The 20,064-nt window shown below is 44.4% G+C and overlaps 1 protein-coding gene across 1 annotated transcript in view; it reads right to left on the bottom strand.

Moving 5' to 3' along the window:
- Window positions 1–341: 341 nt before the first annotated feature.
- LOC143767630 (uncharacterized) overlaps window positions 342–20,064 on the bottom strand; it is an 81,122-nt gene continuing 61,399 nt past the window's right edge. Inside the window, exon 11 of the mRNA XM_077256067.1 lies at window positions 342–2,241. Coding sequence (XP_077112182.1) covers window positions 449–2,241 — 1,793 coding nt within the window. The 3' untranslated portion in view covers window positions 342–448. The remainder of the gene's footprint in view (window positions 2,242–20,064) is intronic.

The following is a 20,064-nucleotide window of genomic DNA, read 5'->3' as shown; positions in this document are numbered from 1 at the left end:
GTGTAAAAAATCTTCAAAATGAACTTTATTTAAGCCATGGTTCAACGCGACGTTTCGACCACAACATGGTCTTTATCAAGACCATGTTGTGGTCGAAACGTCGTGTTGAACCATGGCTTAAATAAAGTTCATTTTGAAGATTTTTTACACCTGGATTGAGCGCTGTTCAATATACATTTCTTGGTCTGCTGAAATCCAGGACGGTTCTCTGGATGTGGAACGAGCGCTCTACCAAACAGTGAGTGTTGTCAGCCTGTTTTGTTTTTTATAACCCATTTAAGAAGATCCGATTTTGGATAAAACTATTCCAACATTATGAACATAAAAAAGACTTCTCCCCTATGTGACATCTCTGATGTTTATTAACAGTTGATTTCCAAGTAAAATATTTCCCACATTAAGAAAATCAAAAAGGCTTCTCTGATGTCTAACAAGAAGCGCTTTCCGATTAAAACATTTCCCCGAATTCTGAACAGGAAAAAGGCTTCTCTCCTGTGTGAATTCTCTGGTGCTTAACACAATCTGATTTTTTGTTAAAACATTTCCCACATTCTGAACAGCAAAAAGGCTTCTCTCCTGTGTGAATTCTCTGGTGCTTAACACAATCTGATTTATTGTTAAAACATTTCCCACATTCTGAACAGGAAAAAGGCTTCTCCCCTGTGTGAGTTCTCTGATGGACAACCAAATGTGATTTCTGTGCAAAACATTTTCCACATTCTGAACAGGAAAAAGGCTTCTCTCCTGTGTGAGTTCTTTGGTGGATAACAAAATGTGGTTTATGTGCAAAACATTTCCCACATTCTGAACATGAAAAAGGCTTCTCTCCTGTGTGGGTTCTCTGGTGCATAACAAGATCTGGTTTATTGTTAAAACATTTCCCACATTCTGAACAGGAAAAAGGCTTCTCCCCTGTGTGAGTTCTGTGGTGGGTAACAAACTGTGATTTACGTGCAAAACATTTCCCACATTCTGAACATGAAAAAGGCTTCTCTCCTGTGTGGATTCTCTGGTGCTTAACACACTCTGATTTATTTTTAAAACATTTCCCACATTCTGAACAGCAAAAAGGCTTCTCTCCTGTGTGAATTCTCTGGTGATTAACAAAACCTGAGTTAGTGTTAAAACGTTTCCCACATTCTGAACAGCAAAAAGGCTCCTCCCCTGTGTGAGATCTCTGGTGGATATCAAGAGCCGATTTCTGATTAAAACATTTCCCACATTCTGAACAGGAAAAAGGCTTATCCCCTTTGTGAGTTCTCTGGTGGGTAACAAAACTTGATTTAGTTGCATAATATTTCCCACATTCCGAACAGGAAAAAGGCTTCTCCCCTGTGTGAGTTCTCTGGTGGGTAACAAATTTTGATTTCTGTGCAAAATATTTCCCACATTCTGAACAGGAAAAAGGCTTCTCCCCTGTGTGAGTTCTCTGGTGGGTAACAAAATGTGATTTCTGTGAAAAATATTTCCCACATTCCGAACAGGAAAAAGGCTTCTCCCCTGTGTGAGTTCTCTGGTGTATATCAAGTGCTGATTTATGTTTAAAACATTTCTCACATTCTGAACATGAAAAAGGTTTAGCTCCTGTGTGAATTCTCTGGTGAGTAACAAAATGTGATTTACATGTAAAATATTTCCCACATTCCGAACAGGAAAAAGGCTTCTCCCCTGTGTGAGTTCTCTGGTGGGTAACAAAATTTGATTTCTGTGCAAAATATTTCCCACATTCCGAACAGGAAAAAGGCTTCTCCCCTGTGTGAGTTCTCTGGTGGGTAACAAAATTTGATTTCTGTGAAAAATATTTCCCACATTCCGAACAGGAAAAAGGTTTCTCCCCTGTGTGAGTTCTCTGGTGTATATCAAGTGCTGATTTATGTTTAAAACATTTCTCACATTCTGAACATGAAAAAGGTTTAGCTCCTGTGTGAATTCTCTGGTGAGTAACAAAATGTGATTTCCATGTAAAATATTTCCCACATTCTGAACATGAAAATGGCTGTTTTGCTTTAGGAGAAGTTTGCTTTTTATTGCCTCTTTTTGGACTTTGATTTTCCTTAGTAGTCGGTAATAAATCAGAAGGGACCTGCTTCATAGGATCGGATGACAGATCTTTGCTGTAAATGGAGGATGGTATATCTGGAGTAATAGCAATCATTTCAGTTGTATCTTGTAGGATCTCAAGATCATCGGATTTAAAAATTGAAGATGTCAGCTGTCCCTCTAATCTGGTACAGTCATCTGCTAAGATAAAAACTATTTTTTAATAAAATATCCTTGAGTTTTATATTTTTGAACATTTCTACTTAAACTATCCATAAAAATGGCAAGCTATGTAAAAAAACTTTAATTATTTATTAAGACAATGACAGTCTAGCAGTGTGCTCAAACAACATTTAGGATCCCTGTATTTAGCAATACTATAGCGAGAATTTATGGTGTGTGTCTCCTGAAGCACAATTTTGGCACTATATGTTGGGTAATAAAATGGCAAATGTGTAATTTTTCACTCTCCAACATCACTACCACGACAATGACAGTTCACAGTCTAATAGAAAACCTTGTTGGATGAACCAGTAATGCATGGTGTTCAACTGTTTGTTCATTATGCCTCCCAAATATCGAATAAAATGAAACTAATGTTATGTAAGCGAAAAAAATACCAATTCTCCTCTCACAAAAGACAAGTCCCCACTCAGGTCTATTATCTGTCAATGGAAAAGCAGAGGTTCCCACACTATTAGTGGCTCAAAGGCTATTGAAAAGCAACAAGGTTTCCATAAACCAATTCAGCAAAATCAGCTCTCACTTCTGAGTCTTCCAGTGTGCTCAAACAACATTTAGTATCACTGTATTTAGCAATACTATAGTAAGTAGAACCCACTTAATTTATAGTGTGTGTCTCCTGAAGCACAATTTGGGCACTATCTGTTGGGTAATAAAATGGCAAGTGTGTAATTTTTCACTCTCCAACATCCACCGTGTGTTAATTTACAAAAAGTGGCTGTGGAGTCAAAATATTCACTCCTCCTAAGGATTATAACCCTCAGTGAATTAATTTATAAAATGGAATCACTTTGTGGGGATTTAGACTGTTCTGGTTTTCTGTAATTTAGTTATATTAGGGCTTCTGCATTTGATGTGTCCAATCTCATCTGGGATCTGTTCCTGCTGTTCAGCTGGAGAAATCTACTCCCTACTACAGCCAATTGGAAAGTACCACACCCTACTAAAGCTCAAAGCATATTGTCGGAATCTGCCTGATACAGCGTTGTTCTCCTCGGGTTCAGTCCTCTGTGCTCAGCTAGCGGCTTGTGTATTTGTTTCCTGTTCAGACCATGACCCATTTACTGACTACTCCCATCTTCTGATTCTGTATTCTGTCCTTCTGGTTCTGACCCAGCTACCTGACTATTCTTCTCGCCATCTAACACCACAGCATAGCAGGTAACACCATGGTCCAAGCCTAGGGGTCCCTTTGTAAGTCCAGATTCCATGTAAGGGTGCTAAAGGGTCATGAGCAAGGCAATCCTTGGGATATGGAAAGCAGAGAAGATAGTGCCAAGCTTGTTCATGGTGGACATCTTTTGAGCTGCCAAGTGACCACGAATAGTGCTTCCAATACATTGTGTCTTTAAACTATTCCAGCAAGATCTGTATTCAAATAGCTAAATGGCGTTCCTTCCCTTCTGAACACTGCCATGTGGCCAGACAGTAGTGTACAACTGTATATAGGGTATTGTGCAAAGCTGGAAAATAATTTGAAAGATCCATTTGTTTTCTATTCTTTGTGAAGAATTCCAAACTTACCACCACATAAAGTGACACAGATATGTAAAATGGGGCCTGATTAGGAACTACTGAAATGATCAAGCTCAACAGTCTTCATCAGTAATAAATGAGTAACTAGTGGTGAAACCTTTTCATTTAGTAACATCAGGTGGTGGCTGTTCCCCAGATAGGCAGCTGGAAACTTCATTATTTCTTTTGTGTCAAGCGCCAGTGGATTATCTCTTAATAGTGGTGAAACCTCTCTGGTGTAATTAGCATATGGAACTCGGAGACTTCACAATCTAAACTATCGCAAGCTCCAATATTTTCGGTCAGATGAGTTTCAAGAAGAAATATTAGGCATTTAAAGAGAACTGTGTATAAGGCCGGTTGCACACGTCCTGATATTTCCGGTATCGGAAAAACCGGTACCAGAGATGTCCATGTGTGTAATACTTGTGGCACACGTGTGGAAACCGTGTGCCACTTGTGTGCAGCATCAGTACCACATGGACGGCTGGCAGGGAAGAAGCGCTACAGTAAGCACTGTTCTCCGGCGGCGGGTGCTGAAGATGCTCTCATCAGTCTCCCCCTGCTGGGAGGAGAATTATGAGAGTTATATTAAAGTCAGAATGATGACAGCAGGTGGGGGCTTTGGGACTATTACTCCCATCAAACTATAACTGCTGCTAAGAACAGTGACAGCAGGAGCGGATGATGGGGGTATTTGTTACCCGCCGCCTGCGCTATAACTAAATAAATTGGTGAAAAACCCGGCGTGGGTTCCCCTGTATTTTCTTTAACCCCTTCACCCCCAAGGGTGGTTTGCACGTTAATGACCGGGCCAATTTTTACAATTCTGACCACTGTCCCTTTATGAGGTTATAACTCTGGAACGCTTCAACGGATCCCAGTGATTCTGACAATGTTTTCTTGTGACATATTGTACTTCATGATAGTGGTAAAAATTCTGTGATAGTACCTGCGTTTATTTGTGAAAAAAAACGGAAATTTGGCGAAAATTTTGACAATTTCGCAATTTTCCAACTTTGAATTTTTATGCAATTAAATCACAGAGATATGTCACACAAAATACTTAATAAGTAACATTTCCCACATGTCTACTTTACATCAGCACAATTTTGGAACCAAAATTTTTTTTTGTTAGGGAGTTATAAGGGTTAAAAGTTGACCAGCAATTTCTCATTTTTACAACACCATTTTTTCTTAGGGACCACATCTCATTTGAAGTCATTTTGAGGGGTCTATATGATAGAAAATACCCAAGTGTGACACCATTCTAAAAACTGCACCCCTCAAGGTGCTCAAAACCATATTCAAGAAGTTTATTAACCCTTCTGGTGCTTCACAGGAATTTTTGGAATGTTTAAATAAAAATGAACATTTAACTTTTTTTCACAAAAAATTTACTTCAGCTCCAATTTGTTTTATTTTACCAAGGGTAACAGGAGAAAATGGACCCCAAAAGTTGTTGTACAATTTGTCCTGAGTACGCCAATACCCCATATGTGGGGGTAAACCACTGTTTGGGCGCATGACAGAGCTCGGAAGCGAAGGAGCACCATTTGACTTTTCAAATGTGCCTAAACATTGAAACCCCCCACAAGTGACACCATTTTGGAAAGTAGACCCCCTAAGGAACTTATCTAGAGGTGTGGTGAGCACTTTGACCCACCAAGTGCTTCACAGAAGTTTATAATGCAGAACCGTAAAAATAAAAAATCATATTTTTTCACAAAAATTATCTTTTCACCCCCAATTTTTTATTTTCCCAAGGGTAAGAGAAGAAATTGGACCCCAAAAGTTGTTGTACAATTTGTCCTGAGTACGCTGATACCCCATATGTGGGGGTAAACCACTGTTTGGGCGCATGGCAGAGCTCGGAAGGGAAGTAGCACCGTTTGACTTTTCAATGCAAAATTGACAGGAATTGAGATGGGACGCCATGTTGCGTTTGGAGAGCCACTGATGTGCCTAAACATTGAAACCCCCCACAAGTGACACCATTTTGGAAAGTAGACCCCCTAAGGAACTTATCTAGATGTGTTTTGAGCGCTTTGACCCACCAAGGGCTTCACAGGAATTTATAATGCAGAGCCGTAAAAATAAAACAAACATTTTTTCCCACAAAAATTATTTTTTTAGCCCCCAGTTTTGTATTTTCCCGAGGGTAGCAGGAGAAATTGGACCCCAAAATTTGTTGTCCAAGTTGTCCTGAGTGCGATGATACACCATATGTGGGGAGAACCACTGTTTGGGTGCATGGGAGGGCTCGGAAAGGAAGGAGAGTCATTTGGAATGCAGACTTAGATGGAATGGTCTGCAGGTGTCACATTGCGTTTGCAGAGCCCCTAATGTACCTAAACAGTAGAAACCCCCCACAAGTGACACCATTTTGGAAAGTAGACCCCCTAAGGAACTTATCTAGATGTGTGGTGAGCGCTTTGACCCACCAAGGGCTTCACAGAAGTTTATAATGCAGAGCCGTAAAAATAAAACAAAAATTTTTTCCCACAAAAATTATTTTTTAGCCCCCAGTTTTGTATTTTCCCGAGGGTAACAGGAGAAATTGGACCCCAAAAGTTGTTGTCCAATTTGTCCTGAGTGCGCTGATACCCCATATGTGGGGGGGAAACACCGTTTGGACGCATGGAAGGGCTCGGAAGGGAAGGAGCGCCATTTGGAATGCAGACTTAGATGGAATGGTCTGCAGGCGTCACATTGCGTTTGCAGAGCCCCTAATGTACCTAAACAGTAGAAGCCCCACACAAGTGACCCCATTTTGGAAACTAGACCCCCCAAGGAACTTATCTAGATGTGTTGTAAGAACTTTGAACCCCCAAGTGTTTCACTACAGTTTATAACGCAGAGCTGTGAAAATAAAAAATCTTTGTTTTTCCACAAAAATTATTTTTTAGCCCCCAGTTTTGTATTTTCCCAGGGATAACAGGAGAAATTGGACCCCAAAGGTTGTTGTGCTATTTGTCCTGAGTACGCTGCTACCCCATATGTTGGGGTAAACCCCTGTTTGTGCACACGGGAGAGCTCAGAAGGGAAGGAGCACTGTTTTACTTTCTCAACGCAGAATTGGCTGGAATTGAGATCGTACGCCATGTCGCGTTTGGAGAGCCCCTGATGTGCCGAAACAGTGGAAATCCCCAATTATAACTGAAACCCTAATCCAAACACACCCCTAACCCTAATCCCAACAGTAACCCTAACCACACCTCTAACCCTGACACACCCCTAACCCTAATCCCAACCCTATTCCCAACCGTAAATGTAATCTAAACCCTAACCGTAACTTTAGCCCCAACCCTAACCCTAACTTTAGCCCCAACCCTAACTGTAGCCTTAACCCTAGCCCCAACCCTAACCCTAACCCTAGCCCTAATGGGAAAATGGAAATAAATAAAAAAAAATTATTTTTCCCTAACTAAGGGGGTGATGAAGGGGGGTTTGATTTACTTTTATAGCGAGTTTTTTAGCGGATTTTTTTGATTGGCAGCCGTCACACACTGAAAGACGCTTTTTATTGCAAAAAATATTTTTTGCGTTACCACATTTTGAGAGCTATAAATTTTCCATATTTTGGTCCACAGAGTCATGTGAGGTCTTGTTTTTTGCGGGACGAGTTGACGTTTTTATTGGTAACATTTTTGGGCACGTCACATTTTTTGATCGCTTTTTATTCCGATTTTTGTGAGGCAGAATGACCAAAAACCAGCTATTCATGAATTTCTTTTGGGGGAGGCGTTTATACCGTTCCGCGTTTGGTAAAATTGATAAAGCAGTTTTATTCTTCGGGTCAGTACGATTACAGCAATACCTCATTTATATAATTTTTTTATGTTTTGGCGCTTTTATACGATAAAAACTATTTTATGGAAAAAATAATTATTTTTGCATCGCTTTATTCTCAGGACTATAACTTTTTTATTTTTTTGCTGATCATGCTGTATGGTGGCTCGTTATTTGCGGGACAAGATGACGCTTTCAGCGGTACCATGGTTATTTATATCTGTCTTTTTGATCGCGTGTTATTCCACTTTTTGTTCGGCGGTATGATAATAAAGCATTGTTTTTTGCCTCGTTTTTTTTTTTTTTTTTCTTACGGTGTTTACTGAAGGGGTTAACTAGTGGGCCAGTTTTATAGGTCGGGTCGTTACGGACGCGGCGATACTAAATATGTGTACTTTTATTGTTTTTCTTTTATTATTTAGATAAAGAAATGTATTTATGGGAATAATATTTTTTTTTTTTCATTATTTTGGAATTTTTTTTTTTTTTAATTTTTTTTTTACACATTTGAAAATTTTTTTTTTTAACTTTTTTACTTTGCCCCAGGGGGGGACATCACAGATCGGTGATCTGCCAGTTTGCATAGCACTCTGACAGATCACCGATCTGCGAGAAGTGCAGGCTGCTTCACAGTGCCTGCTCTGAGCAGGCTTCTGTGAAGCCACCTCCCTCCCTGCAGGACCCGGATCCGCGGCCATCTTGGATCCGGGTCTGGAGCAGGCAGGGAGGGAGGTAAGACCCTCGCAGCAACGCGATCACATCGCGTTGCTGCGGGGGGCTCAGGGAAGCCCGCAGGGAGCCCCCTCCCTGCGCGATGCTTCCCTGCACCGCCGGCACATCGCGATCATGTTTGATCGCGGTGTGCCGGGGGTTAATGTGCCGGGAGCGGTCCGTGACCGCTCCTGGCACATAGTTCCGGATGTCAGCTGCGATAAGCAGCTGACAGCCGGCCGCGATCGGCCGCGCTCCCCCCGTGAGCGCCGCCGATCGCGCTGGACGTACTATCCCGTCCGTGGTCATGGGGGCCCACCCCACCTCGACGGGATAGTACGTCCGATGTCAGAAAGGGGTTAACCAGTCTGGCAAAACTCACAACTAGAGGCTGCAACCCTCAGTTTTCAGCTTCAGCACAGGCTGGTTGTCAAGAATAGAGGGGTCCACACACTGTTTTTTTTAATTATTTAAATAATTTAAAACAATTATATGGGGGTCCCCCCATTTTTGACAACCAGCCTTGCTAAAAAGCTGACAGCTGGTTGCTGGTATTCTCAGGCTGGTAAGGGGCCATGGATATTGACAACCCAGCCTAAAAATAGCAGACCGCAGCTGCCCAGAAATGGCTTATCTATTAGATGCACCAATTCTGGTGCTTTGCCTGGTTCTATCCACTTGCCCTGTAGCGGTGGAAAGTGGAGTTCATATTTGTGGGGTTGATATCACCCTTGTATTTCCAGGTGACATCATGCCCACGGCTTAGTAATGGAAAGGTGTCTATAAGACACCTCTCCATTACTAATCCTATAGCTATTTGGTAAATAAAGACACAGCCAGAATAAAGTCTTTCATTAGAATTAAAACAAAACACAGTTTTCGTTTTTATTTAAAAATAAGAAACACAGAATTCTCATGGTGATCTGCTGTGAAGTCACTTAGCTTGAACTGTGGCGACCTCATCACTGAATTTTTCCCATGGTTCTGAGGTCACTGCAATTCAGCCTGACTGGGAGCCTCGATTATGTCACTGCTGGTTAATGATGCTGCATTTGCAGCAGCTCATTCACCAGTGGTTCTCAGCCTGGACGGTCACAATTTTCACAATCCAGGTTGCCAATTAATTATCCCCCAGTCATGGATTACGGCATGGGACAGAATGACAGACAGGTATGGTATATTGTTGTTTTTTATTTTATTTATTACAGGAGAACGAGGGCTTCGGTGGAAATAGGCGTTAGGTGAGTATAACTGTGTTTGTTATTCTTAAATAAAAATGGAAAACCGTGTTTTGTTTTATTTAGAATAAAAGACTTTATCCTGGCTGTGTCTTTATTTACCATGTAACTATGGTGTTAGTAATGGATAGACACCTATCCATTACTAAGCCATGGGCTTGATGTCACCTGACAATACAAAGGTTACATCAACCCCAAAAATATAAACCCCACTTGCCACCACTACAGGCAAGTGGAAAGAGCCAGGCAAAGTGCCAGAATTGGCGCATCTAATAGATATGCCTTTTCTGGGTAGCTGCGGGCTGGTAAATGTTTAATCTGTATTTGTAGTTTTCAGTTAATGAGATTCTCGTGCTTCAGGGTGGTAATGTTGCTGTGGCTGTGGGTTGGGCTGTGGCCAGGGCTTTATGTGGTGCTCTGCGTATATATTCATCTGTATTGGCTTATGACAGGTCACTGATCCTTCAGTGACCTGCCACCTATTTTACATAAAAAATTACATCCAGCAAAATGTCACCGACGATGGCGGCGCCTGCGCAGTAGCATCTCTAAGTAAGAGATAGATACTACTGCACAGGTGCCGCCAGTGTCATTTGTAAAAATTTTTTCCTCACAATAGCCACCATATTATATACATTATCAACAATAATATCAACACTATTATATGCATTATGTAAAAGGGAGTTACAGACTCACATTAGTCAGGAAGGCCGATCCCACCACAATCAAACTATCATACAGAATGAACAGGTAAAAAAAAAGACAGAATAAAAAAAATGTTACAAATTCCCAACAACAACGTATGTAAGAGGGGAGAAAGAACACTAAACCGGAGTTGCACTCATTTATGGTGGATCATTGGAGCTACTATGAGTCCTGACCAAAAGCATAGAGAATGTATTAGCGCCCCCATTTCAGGAGAGGTTGTGTAGAAATCTGAATTCCTTAGGATGGAAAACATAATGGAATTCATGACGTTTAAATAAATCTATGAAACCAGGGCTCGAGCCATGCCAACACATCTCCTGCAGGCGTGAATAAATGTATATTACGGCCATCAGCCATACACAGCTTAGATATATACCATGTGTGATGCAGTGACTCATGCTGCAGCTAGGGGGCGCTGTGTGGGCTCCTCAGGATACACATGGAGGCGTAACTGGGTTTGTGAAACAGTGTTCGGCATGATTGTAAATGGCAGTTATGTGTCGCAGAGGGAGTCTGCGCTGTTAGCCAGTATTGTTGTTCTGGGACTTGTAGTTCCATAAGAGTTGTGTTTGTGTAGCTTTAAAGGGAGTCTTACAGGGTTAGTCAGAGAGCTGGGTGGGTCTGACTAACCACACACACATCCCACCTATGGGAGTAGGTACAGGTACATAATGTGACCATGGTTTGGGTCACATGTGTCTGGGGGAGAGAGAGTGTATGGACCTGAATGGCCTGTGTGTTCTAAGATCCTGGATGGACTGAGTGTTGGGAGATCCTGGAAGTAGGATCAGATCCCTGAAGAGCACATGGTGAGCCCATGGATCTAAAGGCCTGTGTTGGAAGATCCTGGGAGTAGGACTTCCCGAATAGCACATGGAGAGGTCGTATGTGCAGAGTCTGTGATGGCACTGCGTTGGGAATCTACCATTTCTTCTGTGGGTCTGGACTGTCATGAATGCAATGGTCACAAGGATGGTGATCCCAGTTAGACAGTTTCCCCAGGAGAGAGGACTGACAGGAGGTCAGCGTGTGGAGCAGGAGCTCCAGGAAGGTAACCCAGAGCGTTGGGGGACTGGGTGTTCTGACGAGAGTTAGTTAATGAACTGTTCGGTCACCCATGGTAACTGGACGGAGTAAGGTCCAGCATGTTTAGTGAGCGCAACTTAATGTCATGTTTCAGTACAGCATGTAATAGAATGTTCGCGGTACGGTTTATGACTGCATAATAAACCGCATACACTGTTTAAGTGGAAAGTATTCCTGTGTGCCTTAAATTTCGCAGCCAAGTGAGTGTCCCCCAATACATTCAGTAAGCGCTATCTTACATATGGTGCTAGACTGCGATCAACGGTCCAGGTGTGCTGTTTCATGTATGTTCTTCAGTTTCTATGTATGTTGTTATATTTTAATCTGCTGCCACCCAATGGCCTTTGTCCGTATGGCAGCTTGTTATTAATTATTCTTTTGGGCATGTCTTCCACTTCCGGTTCAGGGGTCAAGTCTTCTCTTCCTCTGGCAGCCATTTCAGTTTCAGTTACTTGCTGTTGTGAGAGGACACACTTTAACCGGGCTTAGGAAGGCATCAGTCTTTCGACCTCTTTTGTTGCTCACACTTGCAGTCATACTTGGTGCTACATCTTACTGTACCTGGTCTACACCTGCATTTCTGGAGAAAGTACTGTATTACCAGGTATTGGCTGTATGTCCGGATTTACAAATAAACAAGTCTGGATTGCACAATCCCTGGTGTGCATCATATCTCCGGACGCTGAGCAGCATTGGTCCTGTCTGCCTCACGTGGAGGAAAATACTGAAGGTACGATTATCTCTCTCACAACGCTTATTAATCAACACCTCCATTCGCCTCATGTGGGGACAGAACAGTCGAAAGACTGCCTTGAAGCCCGGCCAGAATCACCCTTATATCCCTATCCATGTGCCCACGTGTTGTGAATTAGACTTTTTGGCTCCCTCTTGTGGTTACTAGTGATATGACTCTGGGATTTTCTTCCCTCAGGTTCCACCCACCTGTGTCGTTAGTTCAGGGGTGTTGCTATATAAACCTCCTGGATCCTTAGTCCAGTGCCTGGCATCGTTGTAATCAGACACTTTCTGTTTGCTCCTATCTGCTGGTCCTGGTTCGTGCAAAATTAAGCTAAGTCCTGCTTCTTTGTTTTTTGGGTTATTTGCTTGCTCTCATTTTTGTCCAGCTTGTACTAAATGTGATTCCTGACCTTGCTGGAAGCTCTAGGGGGCTGGTGTTCTCCCCCCGGGCCGTTAGACGGTTCGGGGGTTCTTGAATTTCCAGTGTGGATATTTTTGATAGGGTTTTTGCTGACCATATAAGTTATCTTTCTATATTCTGCTATTAGCTAGTGGGCCTCTCTTTGCTAAATACCTAGCTCATTCTTATGTTTGTCTTTTCCTCTTACCTCACCGTTATTATTTGTTGGGGGCTTGTATCCAACTTTTGGGGTCTTTTCTCTGGAGGCAAGAAAGGTCTTTCTTTTCCCTTCTAGGGTTAGTTAGTTCTCCGGCTGGCGCGAGACGTCTAGAATCAACGTAGGCACGTTCCCCGGCTGCTGTTATTTGTGGTGCTAGGATTAGATATATGGTCAGCCCAGTTACCACTGCCCTATGAGCTGGTTTTTTGTGTTTGCAGACTTAGTAATTATTCCTGAGACCCTCTGCCATTGGGGTCATAACACCCACGCTCCGACTGCTCACATACTGCAGCCCTGCTCTGCTAAGAAATCTCCTGCAGCATCACCTCAGACCGCATTGTGCATAAAGGCTCTCTGTATATTATACCACATCGCTGCTGGTTGTCGGACCGCAGAACCCCACAATTTTCCAAAAACACCTTGGGAATCTTATCAGGGGGTCGCAACTAAGCTGCACCGTGATTTCCAGCCCCAATTCAAAAGGTACGTTTCTTAAAGGGACAGCGCACCTGAAATCAAAATGTCCGAAAAGGACCTTAGGCTACGTTCACATTTGCGTTGTGCGCCGCAGCGTCGGCGACGCAATGCACAACGCAAACAAAAACGCAGCAAAACGCATGCACAACGCTGCGTTTTGCGCCGCATGCGTCCTTTTTTTGATTGATTTTGGACGCAGCAAAAATGCAACTTGCTGTGTCCTCTGCGCCCAGACGCGTACGCCGTAGTGACGCATGCGGCGCAAAACGCAAGTGCAACGCATGTCCATGCGCCCCCATGTTAAATATAGGGGCGCATGACGCATGCGGCGACGCTGCGGCGCCCGACGCTGCGGCGCCGACCGCAAATGTGAACGTAGACTTACGCAGTTCCCTGATGCTGAAACAGAGCAAATACCAAGATGCACGACCAGTACGCTCCATCAAGCCAACATTAAAGGTCATCGAGAATTACCATTCCACAACGGATGAGTTCAATGACAACCTGGACGACCTATGGGAACGAGTTGCCTCCCTCATGTGAAGCAACCAGCGCCACAAAGATGATGCAGCGAGTTTACAGGACACTATAACACAGCTAGACATGGCCCATGACAGATTCAAGAGACTGTCCGCAAAGTATCCTGCCTTCCTAAAAGATTCTAAAATCGACGAAGCCCTATCAGAGTTAAGCAAGGCAGATTCCACAGACAGAGGAAGGGACGCCGCCATGCAAGACACCAAAGGTAAGGCGGAGCTTCTTATCGCCCATCTGCAAGAAACTAGATCACACAGGTCAGCCTCATCTAAACACTCTGTTCGGTCATACAAATCATCCTGCTCAAGAACTTCAGCCCTCAGCGACAGAATTCTAGTGGCCCACTTAAATGCAGAGCGGTCCAAACTAAGACGTTCCTACACAGAAAAGAAAGCTGAGGCAGAAGTCAAGGAAGTAGAGGCAGAAGCACAGAAGTGAAGAAAGGCTCGAGCAAGGATTCTTCCAGCAGAAGCAGAGGCTCGAACAAAGATTCTTCAAACAGAAATGGAGGAAGAAATCGCGCTAGCTGAAGTAAAAATACTCGCGCAAGCATAGAAGCAAAACTTCGACCCGATTTGCCTGCCACCACAGGAAGACGACCCAGCTGTTCATACCAGAGACTACATGCAGAGACAGATACCTGCAGCGCACACCTTCTCCAGCGACGTTCAACCCAACATTGCGGAAATGTCCAAGTCAGCCCAACCTATGGTGCCAGTATCGCCCACAGCCCCTACAGAGACCCAAGACCAACGCCATGATGCACCCCCTCAGGAGCAGTCATCACCGCAAGACGACCGCAAGGGGCACTCCAGCCTGCCTCCACAGTTCAAGCAGCAGTCATCAGAATCTCCAGAGGTCAAACCACAGCTTAACCCTGCAGCGACATCATTCTACCCGGGAACAATTCACCCTTCCACGCCACACAGCTTATACGCCCGAGGGGCACCACAAGCTAATACGGTAAGAAGGAGTGAAGGATCGGCCATGTCCGAGTTTGCCAGGTTCATGGTGAGCAGAGAGCTAATCAGCACTAGCCTCTCAAAATTCGACGACTGTGTAGAGAACTACAGAGCCTGGAAAGCAACCTTCAAGGCTGCCATTGCTGATCTCAACCTATCTGCGGAGCAGGAGCTCGACCTTATGGTAAAATGGTTGGGTCCCAAATCCACAAATCGTATTAAGAGTCTTAGGACCGTATATGTGGGGCAAGCTGAAGCAGGTCTCGCAGCTGCCTGGCAGAGACTCGAAAGAACCTACGGCAGCGCTGAAGCCATAGAAAAGTCCCTATTCAAGAGACTGCAGAATGTTCCAAGGATCAACCTTAAGGAAGCCCACAAGCTTCTGGACTTAAGTGATCTGCTAATGGAGCTGGAGCTTGCTAAAAGAGACCATCGTCTGTCTGGAATGTGCTACCTGGACACTGCCCATGGGTTGAACCCAATCGTCTCAAAGCTGCCACATAGTCTGCAAGAGAAGTGGGCAGTGTGCATCTCCAGGTATAAAAGGTCACATGACGTCACCTTTCCTCCGTTCATTCAGTTCTGCAAGTTCACTGACGAACAAGCCCAAATGAGGAACGACCCTAGCCTTGACTTCCTGGAGTCTAACACTGCAGCTCCAGCAACACCTTCATCAAGGTATGAAAGCGCCGCACATAGACGCAAGGGCTCAAGGAACAGTGTAAGCGTCAGAAAGACTAACCTGCCATCACCTGCAGTACCTGCCAATAAGCAGTACACTATTCCGTCGAGGGATAAGTCTTTCAATCGTGAGTGTCCCATTCACAAAAGACAACACTCACTGCACAAATTTAGAGGCTTCAGGTCGAAAACCATGCAGGAGCGCAAGAAAATCCTCAGCGAACTTGGGGTATGTTTCAAGTGCTGCGCTTCATCAGAACACATGGCCAAGGACTGTAAATCTGCCATTAAATGTGAAGAGTGTCACAGCGACAGACACCCAATAGCCTTGCACCCAGCCTCAGCCACCAGCGATCCAGCAGTCGCAGTTACCTCTAGTCCCGCTACAAGCCATGGCGGGGAGCCACAGAATCACGCCAAGTCCACCACAGCTGTTTCCTGCTCATGCTAAGAGGTATGTGGGGAGAATCAAAGTGCTAAATGCTGTGCCAGGATATGCCTAATCAATGTTTATCCAGAAGGGCAACCAGAGAAGGCAGTTAAAATGTGTGCCATCATTGACGATCAGAGCAATCGATCCCTAGCTGGAACTAAGTTCTTTGAAGCCTTTAGAATCAAGGGACCAGCAATGCCCTACACCAGTGTTCCCCAACTCCGGTCCTCAAGAGCCACCAACAGGTCATGTTTTGAGGATTTCCTTAGTATTGCACAGGTCATTGCATGCTTGCCTGTCCAGGTGATGCAATTATCACCTGTGCAATACTAAGGAAATCCTGAAAACATGACCTGTTGGTGGCTCTTGAGGACCAGACTTGGAGAACACTGCCATACACTCTGAATACTTGCTCGGGGCGCATAGAGACTAGCGGCAGAGGAGCACAAGGTTTCATTGCTTCTCCTGTCAGTGGAGATGTAGAGATACCCCTACCTATGCTAATCGAATGCGATCAAATACCAGACCAAAGGGATGAGATCCCTACCCCGGAAGCTGCTTTCCACCAACCACACTTAAGACACCTAGCCAGCGTTATCCCACCTTTGGACACAGATGCTGAAATCCTACTTCTGCTCGGCAGAGATAATTTAAGGATACATAAAGTCCACCAACAGTGTAATGATCCTGACTGTGCCCCCTACGCCCAGAGACTTGACTTGGGGTGGGTAGTCATAGGAAATGTATGCTTGGACCGAACAGGAGTCCATTCCTTTAAGACCTACGTATGCCGGGATGGGCGCACTACTTTCTGAAAACCATGTGCTCATCACTATGAGGTGAAGGAAAAGCCTCCAGATCCTGTAGAGCTGCCTGATGTTATCTCTTCTCCCTATGCAGACAACCTGGGAAGATTGGTGTTTCATACCACTAAGGATGACAACAAAGTAGCCCCATCTATGGAAGACAAGGAATTTGTCAGGATAATGGACAATGAGTTCCTTAAGGACGAGACTAATCACTGGGTTTTTCCCCTACCCTTCCGAGCTACCAGGGTAAGGCTCCCGAACAATCGTGAACAAGTCCAGATTCAACTCTCTCCAGTGCATACTAAGCAATAAACCAGAGATGAAAGAACATCGTCACCTTTATGGGCAAAATATTCTATTACAACCATGCGCCTCCCTTAAAGGAAAATGAGGAGTGCTGGTACCTACCCTCATTTGGAGTATATCACCCGAAGAAACCTAAACAAATTAGAGTTGTCTTTGATTCAAGCGCCAAACATCAAGGCGTATCTCTCAATTATGTCCTCCTCACAGGTCCTAATCTGACAAACAACTTAGTAGGAGTGTTGATGAGGTTGAGGAAAGAGCCCATTGCCATCACCGCCGACATTGAACAGATGTTCCACTGTTTCATAGTCAGAGAGGACCACAGGAATTTCCTCAGGTTCCTGTGGTACAAGGACAATGACCCCAGCAAAGAGATGGTGGAGTATTGCATTCGGGTGCACGTATTCGGGAACAGCCCTTCACCCACAGTGGCAACCTATGGCCTGCGGAGAACCAGACTAGAAGAAAAGTCCGAGTATGGAACAGACGCCAGAGACTTTGTAGAGAAAGACTTTTACGTAGACGATGGACTAAAATCTCTACCCACAGAAGAAGCGGCAATCGACCTACTTAAAAGGACCCAACATATGCTGTACCGAGCTAAGCTTAGACTGCACAAAATTGCTTCAAACAGCCTGGCTGTCATGACAGCCTTTGAGTCAAGTGACCACGCACCTGGATTCAAGGACATAGACCTAGGACCAGACCGTCCGCCTGTGCAGAGAAGCTTAGGCCTGAGGTGGAACCTGTCAGCCGACACCTTCGGTTTCCAAATCGGCTGTGCAGACAAACCATTCACTAAACTTGGTGTCCTGTCAGTGGTAAATAGCCTATATGACCCACTGGGATTTGTAGCACCAATTACCATACAAGGTAAATCCCTTCTGAGACAGCTTTCTGAAACCGTCAAGGACTGGGGTGCCCCACTACCTCCTGATAAGGAACCAAAATGGGAAACCTGGAAGCAGTCTTTGTGTGCCTTGGATAAAATCCATATACCGAGATGCTACACTGGAATCTCACTTGCTGCTAGCACTAGGACAGAACTCCATGTGTTCTCGGATGCATCCACGGAGGCCATTGCAGCTGTTGCCTACCTGAAGGTGACGGGATCCGACAATCAAGATCATGTTGGTTTCGTTTTCGGCAAGGCTAAGTTGGCTCCCAAGCCTGACTACACTATTCCCTGGCTTGAACTCTGTGGGACCGTGCTTGCAGTAGAACTTGCAGACTTTATTCAGCATGAGCTGGACACTCACATAGATGACATACAATACTACAGTGACAGTAAAGTTGTCTTAGGTTACATCTACAACCAAACAAGGCGCTTCTACGTGTACGTCAGTAACCGCATCGAGAGAATAAGAAGGTCTTCCAAACCTGAACAGTGGCACTATATCCCATCTGAACTTAATCCAGCCGACCATGCCACTAGACCTATGTCTATAAATTCTTTTGCTAACTCTTCTTGGCTTTCAGACCCAAAGTTTCTGCTGGAACAGAAGGGAAGTGAATGTTTCCAGGAAGTCTTCAGCATCCAGGATCCGGATGACGATCCAGAAGTCCGCCCGAGATCAGTGCTCTGGCCCCGAACGCTAAACCAACCTTCACCTTCGGGTGCCAGCGCTTCGAACGCTTCTCCAATTGGATGAAACTCGTCAAGACTATCGCAAGGTTAGTCCATATTGCGAGATCTTATCACAATTCACATGAAGACAAAGACTGTCATGGTTTGCACGTCTGCCAAAAACCACTCTCTGCTGAGGACATTTCTCACTGCGAGTCCCTTATAATACTTTATGTCCAGCAGAGTGTATTCAGTACTGAATGGGAATGCTTATACCACAAACAGCAAATCCCTCTGAAAAGCCCCATTGCCCATTTGAATCCACTAATGGACAGCTTCGGTTTGCTGAGAGTCGGTGGTCGATTAAATCGAGTGAAGCTAGAGTATTCAGAGCAACATCCTTGCATCAGTCCCAGTAGACATCACATCACCGATCTACTGATTCGGCATTTTCATGAAAAAAACTGAACACCAAGGCAGGCAGGTCACAGAGGGCAAGATACGGTCTGCGGGACTTTGGATCATAGGCATGAAAAGACGTGTAGCGGGACAATACATCGCTGTGTGCAATGTCGTAAAACTAGAGGAAAACAGGTGCATCAACAAATGGCCGACCTACCCTTTGACAGACTGAGTGCTGAACTGCCTTTCACCTACGTCGGCCTAGACGTCTTTGGGCCATGGAAGATATCTGCACGCACGACTCATGGAGGTCATGGCAACAGCAAACGTTGGGCCGTACTATTCACTTGCTTGAGTGTCCGTGCCGTTCACATAGAAGTGATAGAATCTATGGACACATCCAGCCTGATTAACGCTCTTCGAGGGTTTCTAGCGATCAGAGGACCAGTGAAACAGTTAAGGTCCGACCGCGGAAGCAACTTCATCGGTGCATGTCGAGAGCTGGATATTGACATCAAGCCAATTCAGGATCAACTGGCAGAGAGAGGTTGCACCTGGATCTTCAATCCTCCGCATAGTTCTCACATGGGAGGTTCCTGGGAAAGGATGGATCTCACGCAACATCTTGAACTCTATGCTTATGGACATAAACTCTTCAAGACTTACGCATGAGACCTTGGTTACTCTTCTGTTGTGAACTATACTTTTTGGCTCCCTCTTGTGGTCACTAGTGGTATGACACTGGGATTGTCTTTCCCCAGCTTGGTACCCACCTGGTTCGTTAGGCCAGGGGTGTTGCTATTTAAACTTCCTGGATTCTCAGTCTGGTGCCTGGCATCGTTGTAATCAGTTCATTTCTGTTTGCTCCTGTCTGCTGGTCCTGGTTCTTTGCAAGATAAGCTAAGTCCTGCTTCCTTATTTTTGGTTATTTGCATTGTTCTTATTTTTGTCCAGCTTGTACAAAATGTGATTCCTGATATTGCTGGAAGCTCTAGGGGGCTGATTTTCCCCCCCCATGCCGTTAGTCGGTTCGGGGATTCTTGAATATTCAGCGTGGATATTTTGATAGGGTTTTTTGCTGACCGTGTAAGTCATCTTGCTATATTCTGCTATTAGTCAGTGGGCCTCTCTTTGCTAAAACCTAGTTCATTCTTACGTTTGTCTTTTCTTCTTACCTCACCGTTATTATTTGTTGGGGG

This window comes from Ranitomeya variabilis, chromosome 4, assembly GCF_051348905.1.
Source record: "Ranitomeya variabilis isolate aRanVar5 chromosome 4, aRanVar5.hap1, whole genome shotgun sequence".
NCBI lineage: Eukaryota > Metazoa > Chordata > Amphibia > Anura > Dendrobatidae > Ranitomeya > Ranitomeya variabilis.
The sequence above is the reverse complement of the archived record's forward strand: the minus strand, read 5'-3'. Positions and strand labels throughout refer to the sequence as shown.